The 24,291-nt window shown below is 44.6% G+C and overlaps 1 protein-coding gene across 1 annotated transcript in view; it reads left to right on the forward strand.

Annotated features, from left to right (window-relative positions):
* Positions 1-20,602, forward strand: part of P2RX3 (purinergic receptor P2X 3) — a 44,165-nt gene extending 23,563 nt beyond the window's left edge. Inside the window, exons 3-12 of the mRNA XM_072985418.2 lie at positions 9,690-9,761; positions 10,726-10,792; positions 11,943-12,036; positions 12,738-12,815; positions 13,818-13,959; positions 14,598-14,734; positions 15,824-15,917; positions 17,365-17,430; positions 18,068-18,145; positions 20,423-20,602. Coding sequence (XP_072841519.2) covers positions 9,690-9,761; positions 10,726-10,792; positions 11,943-12,036; positions 12,738-12,815; positions 13,818-13,959; positions 14,598-14,734; positions 15,824-15,917; positions 17,365-17,430; positions 18,068-18,145; positions 20,423-20,548 — 954 coding nt within the window. The 3' untranslated portion in view covers positions 20,549-20,602. The remainder of the gene's footprint in view (positions 1-9,689; positions 9,762-10,725; positions 10,793-11,942; positions 12,037-12,737; positions 12,816-13,817; positions 13,960-14,597; positions 14,735-15,823; positions 15,918-17,364; positions 17,431-18,067; positions 18,146-20,422) is intronic.
* Positions 20,603-24,291: the final 3,689 nt, after the last annotated feature.

Here is a 24,291-nt window from a genome sequence, read left to right on the forward strand (position 1 = left end):
GATGGGCCTTGGGGGATTTTGTTGCTTTTTGGAGTGTTTTTCCCCATTTCCGATGGGTCTTGGGGGTTTGTTTGTTTTTTTGTTTCCCCCCATTTCTGATGGGCCTTGGGGGGGGTTGGTTGCTTTTGGGTTTTCCCCCCCATTTCCCCATTCATCGATCCAGCTGCACTTTAAATGGCTATAACACTGGCCCCCAATGACCTGGAGACACCAAATTGACAGGGAAGCTTCCTCAGACACTGTTCTACAGCTCATGAAAGTTTGGTGAACATTAGATCATGGACCCCAGAGTTATATAGTCACAAAGAGGACCCCCCAGGAAAGCTCTCTCAGGTACTTAAAGACTCCAGAATCACAATGTAGCTTCCTATGTCTTTCCCCAACACCCCTGCCAACTTTGGTGAAGATTGGATATTGGAACTCTTGAGTTATTTACCCACAAATTGGATCCCCCCGGGAGAGTTTACCACACGTCACAGAAGCCCATGGCATTGAGGGAGTTATATTTTTGGTCCCAGCAGAATGAGAGCTCTTCTTTGGCACTGAGAGATATGCATGAGGCATTCAGTTTGTCTTCAGCAACATTACATTTGCCGGTGAAGTAGAGTTTGCCCTCAGGAGGACTGGAGGCAAGGAGGTATTTGGCAGCACAGCAGGCTTTTTGGCTCCGTCGGGCACTGAAGAAGTTGGCAGCAGGAAAACAAGCGCTTTTGGCCCCATTGGGCCCTGAGGGAAAAGGCAGCAGCAAAGCGGCATGTCTTGCCCCATCGGGGCCCTGAGGCAAAAGGCAGCAGAGCAGACTCTGATCTTCTTCAGCAACATCAGATTTGCTGCAAAGGAAAGGTTTTTGCCCCCAGGGGGCAATTGAGCTTGCTTGCAACTTCCAACAGCACCAGCAGATGAATAGGGTCGGTGCTACTAACAGCGGTTAATCCATGGGGCTGCGGGGCTGTCGGAAACAGATCAGCTCTGCAATCTGAAGCTGGGTGATGGGGAGACAAAGATGCTTGTTTACAACTGGAAAGCTAGGGGTTGCTTGCAACTTGGTGCTGAGATATGATAAAGATAGCCCTCGGAGGTTTGGGGGTGGGGGCTTAGACAGGCCAGTCCCCTTGGCACGGGTTGAAAACCAGATGAACTCTGCTGTCTGAAGCCAGGTGATGGGGCGACACCTGAACAGGCTTGGATGGGGCAGAGCCCAGCTTTGGGTGTGCCAACATGGCTGGATAGCCCTCTCTTGGCACATTATGGGCGTCACCCAACACTTTGCTCTTGTACACTTTAGTGTACAAGATGAATAAAGAGTTGCTCTTGTACTTTAATGTACAAGAGCAACTCTTTATTCATTCTTCTTACTGCTCAGTCTGGGTCTGCCAAGAGAGCTGGATGGCCCTCTTCACTCATTCGGGGGTGCCGGGTCCAGCGCTGGGTGTGCCAGCCAAAAGTGTTAGATGGCCCTCTTGGCACATTCGGGTGATGCACAGAAAGGCTTTGGGTGGGTGGGGCAGAGCCCGGCCATGCTCATACTACAGCGGTTAATCCGCAGGGCCCGTCCCCATGCATTTCAATGGGAAATGGTGCTTCGACTTACGAACGTCGTGCCAATATGGGTTAAGTTCGCAAGTGAAGGTACCACTGTAGGTGCTGTTGTTGTTGTTGTTGTTGCTGCTGCTGCTGCTGCTGTTGTCCATCTTGGTATGGGGGATGTATGGACAGGCTCGGGGACCAGAGTCTGCCTCTCAGGGAATCAGTAGCACCAACAGGAGAAAAGGGTCCAAGCCTGGTGCTACTAATGGCGGCTAATCCGTGGGGTCACGGGGCTGTCAGAAACAGGTGCTCTGCAATCAGAAACCGAGTGATGGGGCAACGCCTGGACAGGCTTTGGGTGGGTCTGAGACAGATCAATGTCTAACTAGACTTGCTGACAACCTTCAAACAAGCAAAGATGCTCATTTAGAACTAGAAAGCTGGGGGGGGGATTACAACTTGGCTGCTGAGACCGCTCAGATATGATAAAGATAGCCCTCGGAGGTTTTGGGGGGGCTGAGACAGGCTGGCCCACTTGTCATGTCCGGGGGTGCTGGGACAGGCTTTGGGTGTGCCAAGAGGGCAGGCTGGCAGGTGGTGTGTTAAGGGAGAGACTCTCATTGGAACCCTACCTCTTTGGGTTCAGTGAGAGGAAGCCCAACAAGGGAAGGTTCACCTTGATGAACGACAGTCTCTCTACAGTAACGGGATCCAAATGCGAGTGGCATGGTCAGAGTATGTCTCCGAGATGGGAGAACACGTGCTCGCTCTAAACGCTGGTGGGGATTGGGGTGGAAAGGAGGTCCACGGCCACATTGGACAACTCTGGCCATATGACCAGTTTCTTAGCCCAGTAATGGAGGGGATCTGACTGGTGGGGCTTAGGGGATTCAGCCGGATATTCCCGCACCATTATCTCTACCAAATCCTCCTCAGCCAACTATCTTTCTTCTGAGGCAAGTACCAAGGTCACCACAGAGCTTCAGTAATGTTGATGGTGAATGGAGCCTTCACCAGGTGAAGTCCTTCCTTGTGGTTCAGGCAAACCACCCTGCCCCTCATGGCCTGATGTTCCCATCTCCCCATGCAGACTTTGTGCCCCCAACGCCCTGAGGACCTCAGTGGAGAGCTCCATTCTCCACTTCCCAAGGTCTGAGGTGCATGCTGCCAAGCCCCCCCTTGATTCGAGGATCACACAAGCAGACCATGCGGTAAGCTCTGTCGATGTAGACAGGATGGAGTCGCTTCTGCATGCTTGCCTGCAACCTCTTCACCAAAGCCCTGGTCCATGGAAGGAGGGAGGATCCTGGTGCCACAGCAGTCTCCAGAGACCGATCGAGGGCATGAATCAGGGGAATGACCTGCCCCAGGCTTGCCATATAACCACACAAGGTGTCTGTGGTTTCCAGGAAGGGCTTGAGCACCTCCACCATCTGGGAGAGGGCCAGCCAATCCATGGCACTGATGCCCACCTCTTCCCCCCCTGGGCAGAATGGGCATGGAGGACATGACGCCCTCCAAAACGGCCTTCTGCTCCACCAGGTGGGACACCAAGGTGTAGATGGAGTTCCACCTGGTGGGCAGGTCTGTCAGGAGAACGTGGGTCTCCTGACCCAACTCCTCCTGCTTCTCACACAGCCCGTGGGCAGCTTTCAGGCTGTGGGAGAACTGGCCCACCAGTTGGCAGCATTGCTCCAGGAGTGCCCACGTCTCCCAGGTGCCTGCGTCCCACTCGGGTTTGATGTGGCTGCCCAGGCCAAGGACATTGCGCACCACAAGCTGTAATTTGTGTGCCATGTGTATGATGCCCTCAAAGCCCGCTGCATTCAATGCCGCCAACATGTTCCGCCCAGCATCTGTGACCATGTGGCCATGGGTCACCTCCCCCTCCGGTGCCCACTCCTGCAGCATTGACAGGAACTCATCGGCGATGTTCCTCCCCATTGCCTGAGCTTCCATGTGCCGTACCTGCAGCAGAACAGACCTGTAGCCTGGGGGCAGGGCAAGGGCCTCCCCCTGCAGCCCTGCCACTACTCTAGTCCTCTGGCTGCCACCAGTGGGCTGTGAGCGAGAGATAGCCGTGCTGACTTCCGCTCCACAGGTCCGCTGTGAAGTGCACCTTGCGCCCCTGTAGCCGTGAAAAACGGTCACGGACCACCTCCCTCACAGAGTCATAGAGTGAGGGCAGCACTCTAGAACTGAGAGTTCTCTGTGAGGGGAAGTCATACCAGGGGCAAAAATAATGGTGGAAGGCGTGGGATTCCGCAGTGGACAGTGGAAGTCCGAGCAGGGTGATTATCTTGGCAATGAGATGAGTGGCTGCCTGCTGGGTCTTGCCCTTCGACCGCTGGCTGAGGGTCATGGCAGACCCAATGGGTGCCACTTCATGGAGCATGGCCTGACTCATGCTCCCATCCCCAGAAACCCCCGTGTCTGCCCTTTTGAAAAGAGGCACCTCCTCCTGCCTCCCTTCTGCCTCCCCTGGAGCTGCTCTTTTCCCTCTCCCAGATGGCATGGACAAAGTGCCTTCCCTGGCCAGCAACCTAGGGTGGCACCTCTCCAGATGTTGGCGGTGGTGGAGGACAGGTGCCTGGGGTCTGACCCCCTTTGGACCACCCCAAGGCAAGTATTGCAGTGTGCCAGCTGTGGGTTATTGCTGAGCGCCATGAAATGATCCCACATGGCCCTTCTGCCATGTTTGCCCAAACGAGGACCCACTGCCTGCCCCTGACTGCTGGCCTGGGAAGAGCTCTGTGTCCCAGGGGTGCTGGTGGTCTGGAAGCAGGGAGCAGATGACTCTGGGAACTGGGGGGGGGGCTGTGAAGCCTTTTCTGCCATTACTGGTTCCAACTTGGACTGGGTATCTTCGGAAACCAGTCACTCATCAGATTCCTCTAGGAAGAGGAGAGGCAGTTCTTTTGGCACCTCTGGAAGCTTTGCTTTGCTGCTTGCCTACAAGGCCACGAGAGGAGAGACAGTGGCAGCACTGGTTATCGTAGACATGGTTGTGCATGTGGTGGTCATGATGAGAGTGCTGCTACCTAGCCTGCGTAGCTTCACAGCCTTCTTCCCCATTGGATTGCCCCTGAAGAAATCCCTTCATTTTCTACTGCCTGCCTAACAAAACCAACTAAACAAATAAAACAATAGAGATTGAGGAAGTAAACTAATAGAGAGTGTATGTGTCATTTTTATTTTTAGAATGATGGTGGTGTAATTCTTTTACTAAAATGTGACCTGCCTGCCTAAACAAATCCCCCCCTCTGTATAATGTAATTAGGAACCCCCCCCCAACCCACTGTGGCACAGAAGCCAAAAAAGTCCAAAAAGAAAAGCCCTGGCAGCTAAGTCTCAGCCAGAGACAACTCCTGCCCCCAAATAAGTACTTTTGGAAGGCAAAAGAATGATGGATCCAGCCACCCCCCAAATTCCCTGGGAGACACAAGCCTCTCTAAATTGAACTTTTGAAAACAAAGGCAAGCAGGGTCAGGCCTGGTTAAGTACAAGCATGGGGAAGCGTCAGAGAATACCAGGGTCTCTAAGGAGAGCTAGAAACCCTGCTGGAGATCCTGGGGCACTGCTGCCAGTCAGAGGTGATGGCATTGGACTGGATGGACTAATGGCCTGACTCTGGACAAAACAACTTCCTGTGCTCCTGTATAATGGAAGCGAGCCCAGCATCCTGACCTGTTACTGTGCAGCTTGAGTGACAGAAGCCAGTAAAGGAAGTGTTTTAATATCCTGAAGATAAGCATACCTCCCTCACCATTGAACTCGCTATAAAGGCACTTTATTATTCCTTCTATTTCTGATGTTCAGCCTGTGAGTGCTATTACTTTGTAGCCAAAATAGCACCAGCCCCCCCCCCCAACACACACACACAAAGAAGAAGAAGGCATCAGCAGGCCTGAGGGAGCATCTAGGCTTTCAGAATTACATCAATAGTTCAAGGAAGATATCCTTCAGTGGCAGAGGCCCTAAAACGGAGCAGCCAGGTCTAGCTATGCTTAGTGACCCCAAAATGCTGATTAAGGGGAAAACCACGGATGGGTGGAACGGAACACGTTATCCAGAACAGAAGAAGCACTTTGCGATTCAGTGTTTCATTGCAGGTCCTGCTTTCTTTTCAAAGATTTGAATGCCGTGTTTCAACTTATTTAGTTTGATTTCTGAAAACTATGATGAGGGAATGTTTTTATAAATAGTCTTGGAAATTGTGAGTAATATTTCTTTATTTCAGAAAGGGGGAAATGGTGGTGTGGAGAGAGAAGGGAAGTGACACATCAAGGAATAAGAGGAAAGTCTGTTTCTATTCTCATTTCCTTCCCAGCTGAGAAGAGAAAGAAGCCAGCTCTCCGTCCTTTTGCCAACCCAGCTGGGCCTGTTTGGGACACATGCATGGAAAATGAGTGTTCATTGTTGTGAATTGGATTGTCCTTCTTTCCAGACTTAATGGCTGAAATCCATTCTATTCATGTGCAACGCAAAGTTGGGCACATACTGTATTAGGTGAAGTGTGGTAGGGTGGAAACGAAATGCACAAAGTAGTTCCACATTTGTGCCATGCAGTGAGCAAACTGGGAGTGATGTGGTTGACTGTGCAATCCAGTTGAGCAATCTGGAGTGCCTGGGTGTCATGCTCAGCATGCTTCCTCTGGCATAACTTTGCATTATGTGAAAATGAACAGGATTTCGATCTTCATTTTGCAGCAAGCCTAAGGGTGGTGGTGGTTTGGTTTTATTTCAGTACTGGTCCTCATCTCACAACCACCTGGGAGAAGTTACGTATTTCATCTTTAGGTACCCATTCCTGAAACAGTTTAGGATGGTATATAATCATCATGATGATGGGCTGTCATGTGAATTCTGACTTATGGGGACTGTTTTCAGGATTTTCCAAGTAGAGAATACTCAGAGGTAGCTTACCATTCCTTTCTTCTGGGGATGCCCTGGTACTGTGCAGAGACCCAGTGGGGAATCGAACACCCAACCTCTGGCTCCACAGACAGATATCTAAACTACTGAGCTATTCAGCCAATAGTCATGATTCTTTTCCCCTTTCCATTTTATGTTTCCAGCAACTACCCTATGCAACGTGCTAGACTGGAATGTTATTAGTTATTGTTACTATTATAAATACACTTTGGGCTTCTCAGCATTTCTGGTGCAGGGAGCACCAGGTGGGAGCCTTTAATTATCAAAAGTCACGGTTGCTGGAAAAAGTCATCTTGCTGGCAGAGATTTTCTGTAATTAAAGATTTGCCTCCCATCTCATTGCACCCCACAGCTTCCCAGTGACAAAGGGGATTTCATGGGAGACTCTGAATCTTCAGAGAGAAGAGGAGTTGGAAATCTCTATGGCTGATCACTGGATCTTCAGAGACTGATCAAGTCCATGTTCTACCTAGGAGGCCCCTAAAAATAATTAGTTACTTCTGAGAAACAGAAAAGGAAGGAGTCATTTTTTTAAAAAGCAGCTATTACAATAATTAACTACTGTTTGTAACTGAAGAACTGCCAATGTAACTAATTATAATTTTAAAAGTAGCTTCCCAAACTCTGCATCAGCTCTCTTAGGGGGCTGGTGACAAATAATAAAGGAATTCCTCCAGGATTGAAATAGTCAGATTCATATTATTTTCTGTTGACTACAAGTCAATGTAAATCAGCCTGGAGTTCCCCCACTCCCATCTATACATTTTTCCTCCATCACCTTTTGTGCAACCAAATGCATTAACATTGATTCAGACAGTATTGTCTCTAGCTGATGCAGAAAAGCATGTGCAGGGAGGGTTGCTGGCGGTTGGTCAGGTAGGGAAAGAGGAAGAAAAGGAGCACTCATGGGAGCATCAGTTCCCTTCAACTGAGCACTCCTTGTCTCCAAACTTACTTACTTCCTTCAGCTCAGTACCAATGCTGGAACAAAATTGCACTTGGCACCTAGGAGACCCAAAAAGAGAGAAAGGGGGATGAGGAAATTGCCAAGCAGCCCCTGCTTGCAGCTTGTTAGGCAGCTTCTGCTGTCGCTGTGCATCCTCCAGATCTGGACGGCTGCAGCAGAGAAGCTGCCTTAACAAGCTGCAAACGGGCTGATTGGCAGTTTCTTCCTCTCTTTCTGCTGATTCCTGTGTGGTTGGCTAAAGCAAATTTATCCAGGGCAAGCTGACGTCCTGAGTACGACTTCACAGAGGACTGCATTTTTGCTGCTCTATAGGTTGCATCCTTGTTCATCAGTACTGCAAGGAGCCGTAGTTGATCTCAACTCCCTAGTACATATTTCCATATGATACTGTATATCCCTGTGATACATAAAGTTGAAAATATGCATGCTTGTGAAATGGACCTCTAGCAATGCAGAAACACGGCAGCTTTTGACAATACAGTATGTGAAGTGAGGCCATAACCTCCCCATTCAGCTTCTAGCAATTCACATGGATACTGCCTGAAGTTGAATTCACATAAGAACATGCAAACTGTAGGTTTCTAAAAGTCGCCTTTCAAATATTCAGTGAAGTACCATCCACTGAATCCAAAACTGACTGCACATCGGATTGGCAGGACTTAGTGTCTGAGGTCACCCTGTAAATTTAAACAGAGAAACAGCAGGGGAGGGCAGCTGATGGTGTGAGGAGTTTTTTCTGCTGAAAATTTGCTCCTGGGCTTTTTTTTAACCATAGGGAGAAAATGGATGAGCAGCTTGGGTGGGAAATAATTGGGAGTGAAAACAAATAAAGCTATGTTGTTTGGGAAATGTCAAGATTAGCCTAGGTTTCAGAGGCCTATAATAACCACTCACCAATGCTAACCTGACATTCCTGGTGTGAGTAAAGTTACAGGAGGGCAAAATGTGCTGGTGGCTGGGGAAAATCATCTTACTAGGCATGCTTTCAATGCCTTAGTCCAGTCTGACCTAGCAGTGCTTCCAGGGAGTTACCAAAGATCTACGTTATTGAGCGCTTTGACTCTTACATCAACCCTGCAAGATAGGAACACCAAAAATACCCACAGAACACTCAGGCTTCTGGTAGATAAGGCAAGCCTAGTTTTATGTAGGCTTTACTCCAAAATGACTAAACAGTAGTAAAAATTTTGTATTTTATTATGGGTGGTGTAAAAAGACAAAGAGAAGAACTTCAGCACAGCTTCAACAGTTATAGAATAGTCAAAGGCTTGTGGAATAAAATAAGCAATCAGAAGGTGTGAGGAAGCAATAATTCCAGAACAATCCCTCAAGAAGATACGAAAGCTAGCTAACCTAAACAAATACATCCTAGCAGACCTTTAGAATAGTTCCAGAGCATATGCAGAGTGCAAGTGATGTAACAGATCAGCAGATGAGCATAACATTCTCCTAAGAGATAGCTAGGCTAAACTAAGTAAATTTTCCCCCACTTTTATACCAAAAATGCCAGTTGCCAGACCTATCCAGAAGATCTAGCAATCAGGTGTCAAGTTTTCCTGGTCTTTAATGAAGAAGAAAGTAACTCCTGTCCTCCCATCCGTTCACTCAGCTGAAATCATTCTGCTAATTAATTCTGTACCAGGGAGCAAGCTTAGTCCGGCCTTGAAGCCTCCTTTCTCACAGAAATAAGATGGAGGTGTTTGCTGCCTCCCAGTTAACGGTGGGCACTTTCTCCCCCTTCTCTTGATCAGTTCATCCTAGGAACAAATTGCATAGCCTTATTTTCCAGAAAAGCAACAGAAACCATGATCCCCTATTTTTCCAATTTCTTGACAGGAAGAGCATTCAGGATTGCTTTGGTTACTAAAAGTAATGGGGAAAAGATATAAAAACTTCATGTCCTTTCTGACTGAGGCCTTAAAGTCTCTCGTGTTTTACAAAGTCTGATTCAGACTTTTAAATGGTCACAGGTCTTGCAGCCTGTAAAGGTTGCCTCCTGGTGATGGGGCAAGAGAGCTTTTGCAAATCTGTCAAGAGTCAGTTATTTATCCTTTATGTCATTGGTGCCGCAAGTATCTAACAGATGGACAGGCTAGTAAAAACTGAGGCGGGGGGGGGGAAGGACTTATGGGAATAATTATTCTCTCTCTCTCTTGTTCACTTGTCTGTTCTTCTTCCACTGTGCCTTTAGATTCCTCAGCATGACATATTTTCTCCTTTCTCATCTTTTTAACCCCCACTCCCATGCCACCCTTTTTAGGGAACATCAGTCTTCGTTATCATCACCAAACTCATTGTGACAGAGAACCAGGTACAAGGCTTCTGCCCTGAGGTAAGAAGGTGAGGGAAGAAAGAATCAAGGGATGTGGTTTCCCCTGCCTTGGGCAGATTCTCATGGATCTGGGGGTGGGTAGGCAAGGTTCAAGACTGTAGAGGAGCTCAGCCTATTGTGCTGCCTCCCCCAAATCTGCTATTTTTGAAAGGCTACAGAGGGACAGGATGTGCCTAAAACTGCAGTACAGAAAGTCTAGCTCAGGTTGATTGGCAGTGAGCCTCCAAGAGTTCAGAGCAGGATTGTTTCCATCCAAACATGGGACCTGGGACCATTTGTATGCTAAGCACATGACCTACTATTGAGCTTCAGTCAACTGGAAACCAAGCCCTGTGAGGAAAGACTGAAAGAACTGAGCATGTTTAGACTTGAGTAAAGAAGGGTGGGGGAGAAATATGCTAGCACTGTTAAAATACTTGAAAGATTGTCATACAGGGGAGGGGCAGGATCTGTTCTCTATCATCCCAGAGTGAAGATTCCGTAATAATAGGCTCAAGTTACAGGAAACCTATCGGGGGAAAAAATCCTGTTAGAGCAATACAATTACCAATTACCTCTGGAGGCGGTGAGCGCTCCAAACACTGGAGGCATTCAAGAGAAAGTTAGACAACCCTCTGTCAGATATACTTTGATTTGGATTCCTGCATTGAGCAGGGGGTTGGACTCGATGTCCTTTATCAGCCCTTTCCATTTTTCTATGATTCCATTATTCTAAGTACTGTATTTGGTGACTTATGGCTGATTCAAGAAGTGCCACCTCCCATATCTGTCCACAAGCTGAGCAATTACGTCCTCCGTCCATCATAATCTGGCCACTAATGGCAGGTGGGACCTGGGAGAGCAAAGTGAATACTTTCTGAGAAGTCTATACATCTCAGAACAGCAGCAAGGGGACAAGATAAAAATAGGGGGAAAATGGCAGAGATTTATTATCTCTTCACATATCTGCTCTTTTCTGTTTCAGAATCAACCAGAGTACAAGTGTAAGTCAGACAATGATTGCAAGAGGCCTGTTCCCACCACTGGAGGGGGTAAGCAAATTTGGCCCCCTAATGAGAACAGAGGCAAAACGAATTGAAGGCTAGCACTCGCCGTTGCAATGTCAAAGATGATGCAATTTCTCTGCAAAACAAGGTGCATGGGTAACAAGCATCTTGTTTTAAGCTGAATCGTGGTTCTAGCAATGCTGTTGGGCTTGAAAAAATCACCCCCCCCCCCTTTTCTGACACCATAGTACATTTTGCAGCAGACGGGATGGGGGAATTCATTGAAGGTCATCAAAAACAATGAGCTGGGCATACATATCCCAGCAGTGGTTTGCCGTTTAGATATGGAAGATTAAAATGTTATAATTTGCACTGAATCTGTGGAAGAGGCTGGACTAAGAAAAGTCAGTGTGGCACAAAGAAAGTACATCAGAAACTCCCTAGTCTTGGAGCTCAGTGTTCAAATCCCACCTATGTCAACGTACTTTGTCTGGGCTTTGACAAGCTGTTAGTTCTCAACCTTGGTATGTCTTCTGTCAAAGTGGAAAAATCTCTTATATTTCTGAGGAGGGGAGAAACCCTTCAAGGTTTTCAAGAATGCTCTACATATTGTAAAGGCTATAAAGTGCTACCATATTTTGCCCAAAACAAGACAGGGTCTTATATTACTTTTTGCTCAAAAAAACATTAGGGCTTGTTTTCAGGGGATGTTTTATTTTACATTCCTGTCATCTTCTGGTTGCTGCACAATGGTGGAGGGTGGGTTTTCACTTAACTGGGGCTTATTTTTTGGGTAAGGCTTATATTTCAAGCGTCCTGAAAAATCATACAAGGGCTTATTTTCAGGTTAGGTCATATTTTAGGGGAAACAGGGAAGTAGTGAATTTGCTCCAGTAGGCAGATTCATAGTTGACCCCAAACAAACAGTTGACACTAAACTTGACAAGAATAAATTCTTAACAGGTTGTTAGAGTTAGACTTCCAATGGACTGATCTAAATGTGCGATGTACACATTTGTTCAGCGCTAAGACCTTAAATGAACACATTATAATGAGCTAAAAAGTGAGAGGTCCAGCTGGTTGTTCTATTTGAGATGCACATAAATTCCTCAGCAGGCTTTGAAAGAACAGGTGGATCATGCTGGATTTTGATTTTTAACGTAATCTTTACATGAAAGGCTATTTTCTTCTGCAGGGATCCTAACGGGTCGATGTGTTAATTACAACGCCACTTTCCGTACCTGTCAGATCCAAGGTTGGTGCCCAGCAGAGGTGGACAATGTTGATGTGTAAGTGCTCATTTAGAATAGCCCATGGTTATTTCAAAGCAAAGGGATCACTGTCTGCATAATGAACCCTTTGATAGGAATTGGGGCAGCAGTAGATTGCCTTGTCTTCAATGGCAAGAGTTTAGGCTTCAGCTGTGACTTGAGCCCCATCTCTGGACATTCAAAACCAAGTTCCAATCTCCAACTGGTTCTAGCCAGTCAGTGCAAGATAGAATCTTAGCATCTCACAGAGAAGCGTAGCCCTGCCCTTGATGTAATACGAGGGAATCCCTTTCTCTGTGGTCTTCATAAATGGATTACTGAAATGTATTTAAAATAAAATAAACAGCCATGTTTCACTGTCAAATGTGGTTATCTCATCTGCACCCACCAGTATTTGTCTTAAATCAATCTAGGAATGTTGCTTGCAGGAGTGGGGAATAGGGGACAGAGTCCAGATCATTGGAGACCAATCAGGTATTTTTGTTGACCAAATTCTCTGTCTGGAAGAGCCCTGGGTTGGTTGAAGGGTTCCCAATGACATCAGTCATGGCTTCCCCCTCCTCTAGTGCAAGTATCAGGTCCTTCCCAGTGTGTCTAGGACAAAATGGATTTCCAAGGATAAGAAATAACTCTTAAGAGGAAGTGTCTTTCTACTAGCCTTTGCTTCCTAGATTCACCTCATTTCAAGGAACTGATTTTAGTCATTTTTCTCCCTACAGACCTGTCATGCTAGAAGCAGAAAACTTCACACTCTTCATTAAGAACAGCATTCGCTTCCCACTGTTCAATTTTGAAAAGTGAGTAAGGGAACTACAATCATAAATTGGAGCTCAAAATGAGTGTGTTCAGGAGTTTGATTTCCGGCAAGTTTTTGATAGAGTTGGTTGAAAATCATCTCCTGGAAATGCCTTTAGGACACAAATTTCTTCTCAACATCCTGCATGATGGGCTTTGCAAATGGCCCCATTTAAAGAATGAGAAGCAGGTGCACAATAGCTGTCCTACCACAGTCCTAGGTCAGAGAAACACTATGCACCAAAAGCAGGGCTTATAACACAGCCATGACACTTTGTCTGTGATGGAGTGCAAAATTGCCATCGAACTTGTTTCTGTGGAGACTAACCATTGTCCCTGTTTTCACAACAAGCTAGAGAAGTTGTAGATCCAGCTGTGGTTTGTACACTGGCAGGAATGTGCCTTACACAGAACTGGTTTTCTCACAGACCACACACCTCTTTATTGTAGACTCTAAAATGGAGGGGTTGAAATATTTTGGAACCTCACCTCCCAGAATCCAAACTCAGCTCATAATTCGGGATTGTGGGAGATGTAGTACAGAGCAACTGGAGAACCAAAGTTACTTTATGCCTGCTGTAAAATCTAGAGGTCAAATGTTTTGCGTTCAGGTGCCAGCAAGCATCTGACAGCAAAAGGAGACACAAGTCCAGGACCCCGTGTAGCAGATCTAGGCAAGCCATCTTGGTGTTGCATTTTTGCTAGCTCTTCAGGAGAGTGATGGACCACTTGTTCTATCTTCAGCCCTGTCATTCCAAGCAGGAGGTAAGGTTGGATTCAAGAGCAGGTCCCTTTAACAAACTGCCTACAATTCTTGGGACCAGTCTCATTTACACCATCATTCAACTCCAGTTAGTGCAAGATGAAGAGATTGGTTGGGAAGCAGTTGGAATCTTGGTTTTATTGTATCTCGCTCAGAATGGTCCCACCTCTGTCCTTTCCCTGCTTCCTTTGGGAGACCAGCAGTTTTCATCTCAGCGTGGTTTCCTTTGCCTCCTTTGCAGGGGAAACCTCCTACCCAGCCTCACCAGTGAAGATATTAAGACATGTCATTTTGACCCTGTACGGCAGCCCTTCTGTCCTATCCTGCGCCTTGGGGACATAGTGAGATTTGCTGGCCAGAACTTTTCCACACTGGCTGGGACGGTAAGAATGAGTGCTGGCAATATGTGACATTGGCATATGCACTCTGTGACCATGGTGGGGTGGGAGGGGTATTTTGTGTTGGCTTTCCAGGGTCTAGGTTTGAATCTTCCAACTCCTACTCATCTGCAAAATTCTCTCAGACTCTTGGGGACCATTACTTTTACTCAGACTAGCCTGCCTTGCACTGATGTAATGCTTGATCTCTGACCTCCTTGGGAAATACTTAGGGTTAATTTAGGGATGGGGAGTATGCGGCCCTCAGATATTGATGAGCTGCTGTTCTCTTATTCTTTCACCACTGGCTTGTTGAGCTCATTGTGATGGGCAATACAACCCAACAATGTTTTCCTGGCTACACATTCTCCTCGCCTCCACCCCCCCCATCAATATCTCACAATGTTGTGTGGGAGAAAGGCGGGAGAGAATTTACACTTTAACTAGATTTTGTTGACTCAGATTGTATGTTCCAAGAGTCAAAGAACATGAAGGGCAATTAATCTGCATTGGGTAGTCTTAAGGATGTGCTGTCAGAATCTGTTTTACATTCCTTGCCCTTGCTTACTAGATGGGAACTGCCTGCTTTGCTCAGTTTCTCATAGAATTGTGGTTTCGTTTTGGCTTTCCCTCCCTCTGTGCAGGGTGGAATAATAGGGATCAAGATTGGATGGGTGTGTGATCTGGACCATTCTTGGGAGCACTGCATCCCTAGGTATTCATTTAGTCGTCTTGACAGCGTCTCTGAAAAGAGCAAAGTCTCCCGCGGATACAATTTCAGGCAAGTCCAAACCTCCCTCCCTTCAACTTTCAGTCTGGCTTTCTCTTAAAAACATACTGTCCCTGGCACTCACAAGCCTAACCCCTGGCCTGGTATTGTTACAGGGACACAACATTTCATCAACATATAGAAGATACATCTACTGTGAGCATAGAATGTTTGCACAGATGTGTGTGTCCTTTAGATTTAAAGGATGAAGGGGAAAGGTGAGGGGGGTAGAATACATGGTTTGCAGACAGAAGCTGCCCTGTTCAGCTCAGGCCATCTCTAATTAAACAGCCAGGTGAGAGGTAGAAGATGATCAGGAAGATCCCTTGGCCTGAAATTCTGGAAAAAAAATTTTTACCGGTAGAATAGGCAATACTGGGTGAAATGGACCAATTTTCTGCCTGCTTCCTATGTCATTTGGACTCATAGAGTCCTTAAACAACTTCATTTATTTCTCATGGCATTTTAGTGGTTGCTTTACTGTACATGACTGAATGAGTGACTGACTGATTATACCACACAATTAGTGAATTAACACTATTCTGGATGGTGTACAAACAAGCAGAATCCCACAACCCACACCCACTTCATTCCCATAAAAACATAATGACATAATCAAAATGGCAATACTAATTGATTTGAGTGCAGTAATCTAGAGAAACCTGAGGTTCAACTGTTGAGGCAAAAGCTTGGAAAAGCCATTTTGTTGTTGTTGTTGTTGTTGTTGTTGTTGTTGTTGTTGTTGTTGTTGTTGTTGTTGTTGTTGTTGTTGTTGTTGTTGTTGTTGTTGTTGTTTACCCTCTATTTCCCAGAATCACCAAGCCATCATAGACTGGCTGTGCTAGTTGGGGGATCCTGGGCACAATACTCCAAAACGTAACTTCCAAGTTTTGGTTTAGGCGTACAGACTGTCCTAATGCTTTCAAGCTGCACATTTACTCACTAACTCTCCCCTTGTACCACTCGATGAAAGCCAGATCCCCAAAGCATACTCTGTTGGAGAACTTCACTGTTACCTATGTACCGCATGACAGATACTAACACTTGTTTGCTGTTGGACCATATATATGGGTGGAGATATGCTTTTCTTTTTGCCCCCAGGTATGCCAAGTACTACAAGCAAGAGAATGGTACTGAGTTTCGCACACTGATGAAGGCATATGGCATCCGCTTTGATGTTCTGGTGTATGGAAATGTGAGTGACCATTTGTACAAACAAAAAATTGTATCTACGGAGAGACCTTCTGAGAAGTCTTAAATGTGAGAATTTGAGTCTGTCTAGAACAGATAGTATTCAGTGTGGGTGTAGTGGATTGAATGACAGACCAGTACTCTGCAGGAGGGGGTTCGAATCCCTGCTCAGCCATGGAAACTCACTGGGGGAGTAGAACTGTTAAAACCACTCCTTAAATCCCTCACTTACCTTGAAAACCCTATTAGGGTCTCTATAAGTCAGTTCTGAATTTATGGCATATAACAACTCAAGAGCAGAGGTAGGCAACACATGGCTATCCAGACAGTTTTTGCCTGTAGCCCCTATCAACCCTAGCCAGCATAGCCAATGATGAAGGATTATGGGAGTTGTAGGCCAAAAATATTTGAAGGTCAGAATTTTCTATCCCCATTTGGAGAGTAAAAAGCCCATATACCCATGCATGTATAGAAATAATAGAATATTCCTGCAGGGTAATTGGTGAAAGTACACTAATTAATGTGACCAGACTGGATGATTGTTCCATGTTGATTCATGCTCCCTGTACTACATACCAGAGCATACCAGTTATATGAATCATACATCTGACTTTCTTTTAGCAAAGAATTCCAAGATATGCAATGCTTCTTCTCTACCCCACTCCCACCCATTCCTGTTTACACTCCTTTTTATACCTGGTTCCTGCCCACCTATAGCGCGCCCTGGTAATAAATAAATATAAACTTCAGGTTTTGCAGACCTAAAAAATGTTATGTGCCTATATTCAATACTTTTGTTGCATTTAGTTGTTAACTCAGCATCTCTTCTCTTCTTTTCTTTTCCTCACTTGTTTTGACAACCAATACAGCGACAAAGTGGTTTAGCAGTATATGAGTATAGTGCAAAATGTGAACCAGAGCAATCATTTCAGTTATAATTATGATCTGGGGAGACATAGGTAGGTAAGTAGGTAGGTACAGTAGGTATGTAGGTAGGCAGGCAGGCAGACAGACAGAGACAGATTAGATAGATAGATAGATAGATAGATAGATAGATAGATAGATAGATAGATAGATAGATAGATAGATAGATAGATAGACAGACAGACAGACAGACAGACAGACAGACAGACAGACAGACAGACAGACAGACAGACAGACAGACAGACAGACAGACAGAGAGAACCATGATAGCCTTGAGATGGTTTATCAGGATAGCAGTTTAGCACAAAACTTGTTTAAACTGTCAACTGATACAGTACTAGAATCTTTGCAGATTCTATTTTAAAAAACCTGTAAAGGAAAGTTATTATTATTTTATTAGCAGTGCAAACTAGTAGATGGGAAGAGGCAAAAGTGTTCATTCCCAGATCATGCTTCACTGTTATTCCCTGCTCACTGCTGTATTAGCCCTTATTTATACATGCTAACTCTACCTTCTGTTCTTCCAGGCTGGGAAGTTCAACATCATCCCTACCCTCATTAATACTGTAGCAGCCTTCACATCGGTTGGGGTGGTAAGCAATTTCTCTTGTCTGCAGTTTTGTCTTTGCTCACTCTACACTGTAGAGTATACAGCACTAGTAGTAGTCTCTAGGAGAGAACTGCCAAGCCTTTGTGGGTTTGGACACAATCTACTTGGTTCTCAGAATTTCAGATCTCAAGAGTGTTGCACCTGTTGGTGGTGCTGGAGGTTACATTTCTGTCATCTTAAAAGCTGCATTTTATACACTGACAGGGGTCTTCCTTCCTTCCTTCCTTCCTTCCTTCCTTAATTCCTTAATTACTTAATTACTTAATTACTTACTTAATTACTTACTTAATTACTTAATTACTTACTTAATTACTTAATTACTTCTTACCTGCCTGCCTGCCTGCCTGCCTGCCTACCTACCTACCTACCTACCTACGCAGATGAATAGTACTGTTTCTGCTAAAGGTGCCAAAGCATATGTTAATCTGATTAAGGATGAAGGAGTGTCTGATTTCTGGAAGCTCCCAAGGAATTAGTTCCCACTTGGGTAAGAGATCTGTATTTGTCTGAAAATTTTGATCGGCGTGCAATCAAAAGTTAGGCCAGGTATTATTCATTCTGTTAACATGTTGCCTTCTTGCCCTCAACAGACTGTCTCTCCTGCTCTTTTCTCACTTTAGGGGACTGTCCTGTGTGATATCATTCTCCTAAACTTCCTGAAGGGAGCAGATCAGTACAAAGCCAAAAAGTTTGAAGAGGTGGGTCTGTGAAGGTTATACAGTTATCATTGTCCCATCTTGGCCAACAAGAGGCATCCCTGACACAACTCTGATACAGCTCTGTCCTGCCAAATCCACACAAATCCAAATCCATTTGCTCCTGAGTGTATGAGAAACTTCTACTTTTGGGAGGCCTTTTCTATGTGGTGGTGCTGCGGGTTAAACTGCAGAAGCCTCTGTGCTGCAAGGTCAGAAGACCAGCAGTCGTAAGATCGAATCAACGCGGCAGAGTGAGCTCCCATCGCTTGTCCCAGCTCCTGCCAACCTAGCATTCGAAAGCATGTAAAAAAGTGAGTAGATACATAGGTACCACCTCGATGGGGAGGTAACGGCGTTCTGTGTCTGGTCACGCTGGCCACATGACCACAGAAACTGTCTTTGGACAAACGCTGGCTCTATGGCTTGGAAACAGGACTGAGCACTGCACCCTAGAGTTAGACATGACTGGACTAATTGTCAAGGGGAACCTTTACCTTCTATTCTAGGTGTAATCCTGCCCAGATCAGCCTTTCTAGCCCTTTCATGGTTTGTTTTGGCTCAATTTCCTAGCAATGGAATCACTGTACAGTTGTTCCATGGCTTCCTGTCTAGACCTGATTTTCTACCCATTCACCATACTGCCATTTGATCCACAGTTCACACCTCCTACTGCAAGGTAACCAATGGTGCTAATGGACAGTTTTAAAACTTCTAAGCGCAATGGTGGAGGCGTAATGCTGGGGGGGGGGGTTTGGGGCATTACAGTATTGGGGAAGAAAGCTTAGTCCATTCCCAGCAGTGGTTCCCCAGGGTTCCCATCATTGTGAGGGGTTTAAGAACCTTAAAGAGAACTAGATGAGTTTTTGTCCCACTGTCTCTGCAGTGTTCCTCAATGTTCATTTCGATATTTGCTCTGTCCATTACAAAACATTTGTGCTAATTGCAAGTAGATCTGATTATTTGGTATGCAGCATATTTTGTTTGGCCAGCAAGGCTTGCGGGGTTTTTGGTAGCATTTCCAGTCACACTATTTTATGTTGTTTTTGACTTCAGTGATCACCACCTCTGTTGGTCCTTTGACGCAGGCATGTCCAGATGATAGCACTAACAATGGGCAGAGTGGGGTATGGTAAACCCTACACCATTAGCCTTCCTTCTGTTCGCTCTTCTAAGGACTAAAGCTGCAATGAAATTCATAAATGCCTTGTCAGTTCAGCACTATTTTACTTGTTAAACATAAAAAAACAGACAGAAGGGATTTGAATGTCAGCGAAAGGGGTGTATAAGAGCATCGTGGTCATGGCAAAGAAGGCTGAGGGAGAAGGGTAGCTGTGTGCCATGTCGACATTTGAAATGCACCTTCCCAGGGATAATTAAACATTTATGTGTGAACTGCTGGCTCCCAGCACTGAAAAATACAGTGGACAAAAGGTCAATGAACTCTACCCAGCCACAAGGACCGGTGATCACTACACACAAAAGACCAGCTAATGATACCCATCAGTCAGTGACAGACAGTCTCCTCCTTATCACAACAATACACCCACAACAAAAACACACTGATCACCATTTTCCTGAAAAGGACAAAAGCTGATCACACAGCCATAAATACTCAACTCCCAAACAAACTGCACCAGAGCACAGAGTTCTGACTCCTGTTCTCTGAAGATGCCGGCCGCAGAGACTGGCAAAACGTTAGGAAGAACAACCTTCAGAACACGGCCAAAGAGCCCGAAAAACCCACGACAACCATTAGATCCCAACCGTGAAAGCCTTCGCAAATACATTGAACAAGTTATTGAGAGAAATGGGTTCAGATCCCTACCCATCCTTGTAGCTGAGTGTGAATTTAGGCCAATCAGCTTCCCTCAGCAAAACCTACCTCACTGAGTTGTTGTGAGGATAAAATAGAGGCAAGAAGAATTGTGTATGCCACCCTGAGGTATGTGGTGCATTGCATCATGTAAGTGTATCCTGAAGTAGGAGCTTGGGAGCCTTTAAAGACTAGGAGAGGTGGGGGATCACCACCAAGCTCAGCTCTTAAATCATACAAGCCTGAGCTTGTTGCATGTGAACTTTGAAACTAAATACATTTATCTCAGGGGTCTACACTGCTAGCACACTCCTCAATGTGAGGAGAATTATCCAGAGTTGCCCTACATGCTAGGACAGACTAACAGAGCTACCTCTTCTAAACCCAGAGGTGCACAGACCACAGGGATTCCTGCTCCCAGATAAGATGCTAACGTGTCTTTGTATCCCCTTCCTTCTGACCAGGTATCAGAGAAAGTGCTGCATCCGGATGCCACCAGTAGCCCCATGTACCGGAGCAACCAGACACTGGAAGGTCGTTGTGAGGAGAAGCAGTCAACTGATTCTGGAGCCTTCTCAATTGGGCTGTGATGAATAAAGACCCATAAAGAGGCCTGTAATAAATTCCCCTACATGGTCTACTCAGTGCTGTCCTGACACAACAGTCCTTCAATTTGAGCCTTCATACATTTTAGGGAACTGTAGTTGGCTGTTTTGTGTACATCATGTTCTCTGTTCTTCCTCTTCCTCCTTTGTATTTTTCTTCAGCAACACTTCATGACCCACCCCTCTCAAGTCTTCTTTAGCTCCTTTCCCACCTACGTTTGGGAGAAATTGCCATAACAGAACTATTACCAAACAATGGGGAGATTTCTTGTTCCCCAGCAGGAGGATACAAAGTTTTTCTGCATATTAACTGAAGAAACAAATGATATTCTGAGCAAATACTAAGAGAGAACAGATACAACTAAAAAATGTAAAGATTGGAAGTATTTACTGTATTGATTTATTTAAAATATTTTTACCCCACCATTCTCCTTGAAAAGGACCCAAGGCAGTTTCCATCATTAAGAGTATTGCATCTTAAAAGTGAAAATACGCAGCATGCATATTGTCTAAATAATTCCTGCCTGCAATATATTTTGCTATACCTGGGACAACTACCACCACTGCTATGTAGGAGGAGTGAATTGTCCATCGCACTTAGTTTTATCAGGGGGTTACTGGACTGTCAAACAGGGAGAAATAGTGGTGTGGGGAAAGGAGGAAGACACTTGTTCAGATTCACCTCATCTGTCAAATTGGGTGGTCTTAAGTGACATTAAGTGAATATATCTGAAAGAAAGTGAAATGCATGCAAAATCCATCAAAGTAGAAAGCATGGAGATGTTGTAATATTTCAAGCATTTAAAAAAACAATTCTGTTAATAATATTATTAGACACTCTGCACTGCAGTGAGGTGCGAAGGCAACGCTGTAGGTCTTTGAACAAGAGGTGATGGGACTATATGTCTCTGTAATATCTGTTTTATTTACAAATATACAAAGAGGGCCTATTGTAAGAAAGTAGATTCTTGCAGCAAGAGACAAAAAACTGTGGAACTGCCAAATCTGGCCTGCCAAGGTGGCCCAGGGTGTCTATGGTGAGCCCCTCATTCAGGCTCAGAAGGAAGAAAAAGCAGGAGAGTAAACCATCTGAGCCCTTAAGGTTGCAACTTGGCTAATCTGCTCTTCCCCGCTGCAGCTCCTCCTTTCCCTGACTGGGAAGCAGAGCACAAAGTAGGCTTGGCCCTTAGCTGCAGCCTCGTGGAGGCAATCCTGCAGACTGAGTGCCTGCCTACTTTCCTTTTCTCAGGTAGTCCCATGGCTGAGGACATGTTTACATACAGGAGTGTCCAGCTTCCATTTTTGAAAAACTGAAAAGCTGCTGATGGCTACAGTGGTGGCTAGGTTGCTACTGGTGGCTAGATACCTCCTCAGGACCAATCCAGGGGGCTGTCTGACAATATCACCAGCCCATTTAGTTTTTCTCTATGCATAGAGAGGCAGGGAGAAAAATGCTGGACCAACTGTCATATGAATGGTTCCTATACAGTACTTCAAGGCCAAAGGAAAGCCTGCCTCCATCTGCCACACACCATCCTGACTGAGGGAGCCAGTAACAAATGATGAGAAGACTACCATGTAGACGTGTAGCTTCTCCAGGTACCAGATCAATCACAGCTCAGGACTAAGGACACTACTGAGCCCTGAAGGAATTGCTTTTCCTGATTATGCCTGGCTCACCTGCTTGGGAGGGCTGGCCCCTGTTGGAAAAGGAACATTTGCTTGCATTCTGGAATCGTTCAGACTGTCTGACTCACAGCCACCCGATTCCCACTTTATAAGAGGCAGTCACACAGACAGAAGCTACAGGTACTACACAATGAAATATAATTGCCTTTACTCATGGGGTGATATTACAAAGGAGGTGACAGTGTATGCTTTTCCATTTTGCTGGCAAAACCTTGCATCCTACTGAAGGCATGAGTCAGCTTTCAGGTTACATAGAAAAATTACGTAAGTGAGCTTGGAGAAGATAACTCACAGAGAAATGATTATAAAAAGTTTCAGTCGGTTAGAGAAACCTACACATCCTATGGCTTTATCAAATTATCTTAAATTTAAACCATGGTTCAGAAGTTGGATGAAGCATCTTCCCCCCGACACCCCCCCCCCAAAAAAATCAATTAATTTTGTCAGAAGCAATTTCTAAACCCCATGCTTTTGAGGAAATGTCTCTGTTTCTGAAGCGGTAGTTTCACCATCTGTTAGATTATGTAAGATAGCTTTTGAGAGAGCAATTTAAATAATATATCTTCTGCAGAAAGTAAGAGCTTGATGATCTGATGCAACTATCTTAAGTAAACAGTGGGTTTGACAGAAACGCTATCAGTCTGCATAGCTTCCCATCAAGCTTAAGCAAAAAGCTTTGGCTTTAGGCAATGTAGGATTTATATATCAACTGAATAAACAACATATTAGGGTCTGAGATTATGAGACGGCTCAAAATATTACCAAAAAAAAAGGAGTAATAATGCAAGGGCATCTTAGACTTGGCATACTTTAGGACTTCAGCATATCTGATTTCAGCCCTGGGTTGGGGGCTGCCAAATGTTGTCTATGGACTACATGTAGCCCTCTCACAGGGCATTTTGTAGTCAACAAAGGGATCCCCAAAGCCCATTCAAATAATAAAAAATAGATAAATAGATAAATAGATAAATAGATAAATAAATAAATAAATAAATAAATAAATAAATAAAAATAAAAATAAAAATAATAAAAATAATAAAAATAATAAAAATAAAAATAATAATAAAAATAATAATAAAAATAATAATAATAATAATAATAATAATAATAATAATAATAATAATAATAATAATAATAATAATAATAATAATAATAATAATAATAATAATAATAATAATAATAATAATGTTCTTCTTGTTGTGCTTGTTCTTGTTATTATTATTGTATTGTCACGGGGGATTTTCACTCTCGAATTGGCCTTTTCAGCCACACTAGACGCTGTTCCAAGTCCTCGATACAGAGCACGTTACCATAGTCTCTCAAGACTGAAGGATGCCTAAGAGAGATTATTATTATTGGACAAAATAAGGTGACGCAAACAGTGGTTGTAACAAAAACAAACAAAAAGACCCCCTATGATACTCTATAGAGACACACAGTGTTTCCTGGTTAGGAACGTGCCTATTAACTTTTTTTTAAAAAATTATATTGGTAACTTCTGAATGAAGGTCTATATTATTACTCTTACATTGTGGTGTGGATGGCTGAAAATTAATGATAAGGGTTTACCCTCCCCTTTAACTTGATACCACATTTGAGTTGTAATTTTCTGGAGGGTACTTTAATATGCAATTTTGCAGCAGCTCCACAATGCAATGAATTTGCATGGAAGGAAAACATAAATGAAGTTTAATTTAAGGGTGAAGCATGAGGAAAATGCTTATTTGACAGAATCCTACCAATGTTTGCTCAGAATTCCATCACACTGGTATCAATGGAACCTGCTTTCAGTGAGAGTCAGTGAGTTTACATGAAAATACAATCCGGCACAAGTGTTAGTGAATTAAGACTTCCTTCTAAAGAAGCATAGAGGATCAGAGTGTGTCTATGAATACAATGGCAAGTTTAATCCTCCAAATAGTATTGCATGGGTGGGTGGAATGTTACTAGAAAGTCATTATGTGTTTCCAGAACAGGTTTTTAATGCACAAATCACCTTGCGTTGTTCACCTAATTTTATCAATGATCCAGATATTGGT

The sequence above is a fragment of the Pogona vitticeps genome, chromosome 1 (assembly GCF_051106095.1).
Source record: "Pogona vitticeps strain Pit_001003342236 chromosome 1, PviZW2.1, whole genome shotgun sequence".
Lineage (NCBI taxonomy): Eukaryota > Metazoa > Chordata > Lepidosauria > Squamata > Agamidae > Pogona > Pogona vitticeps.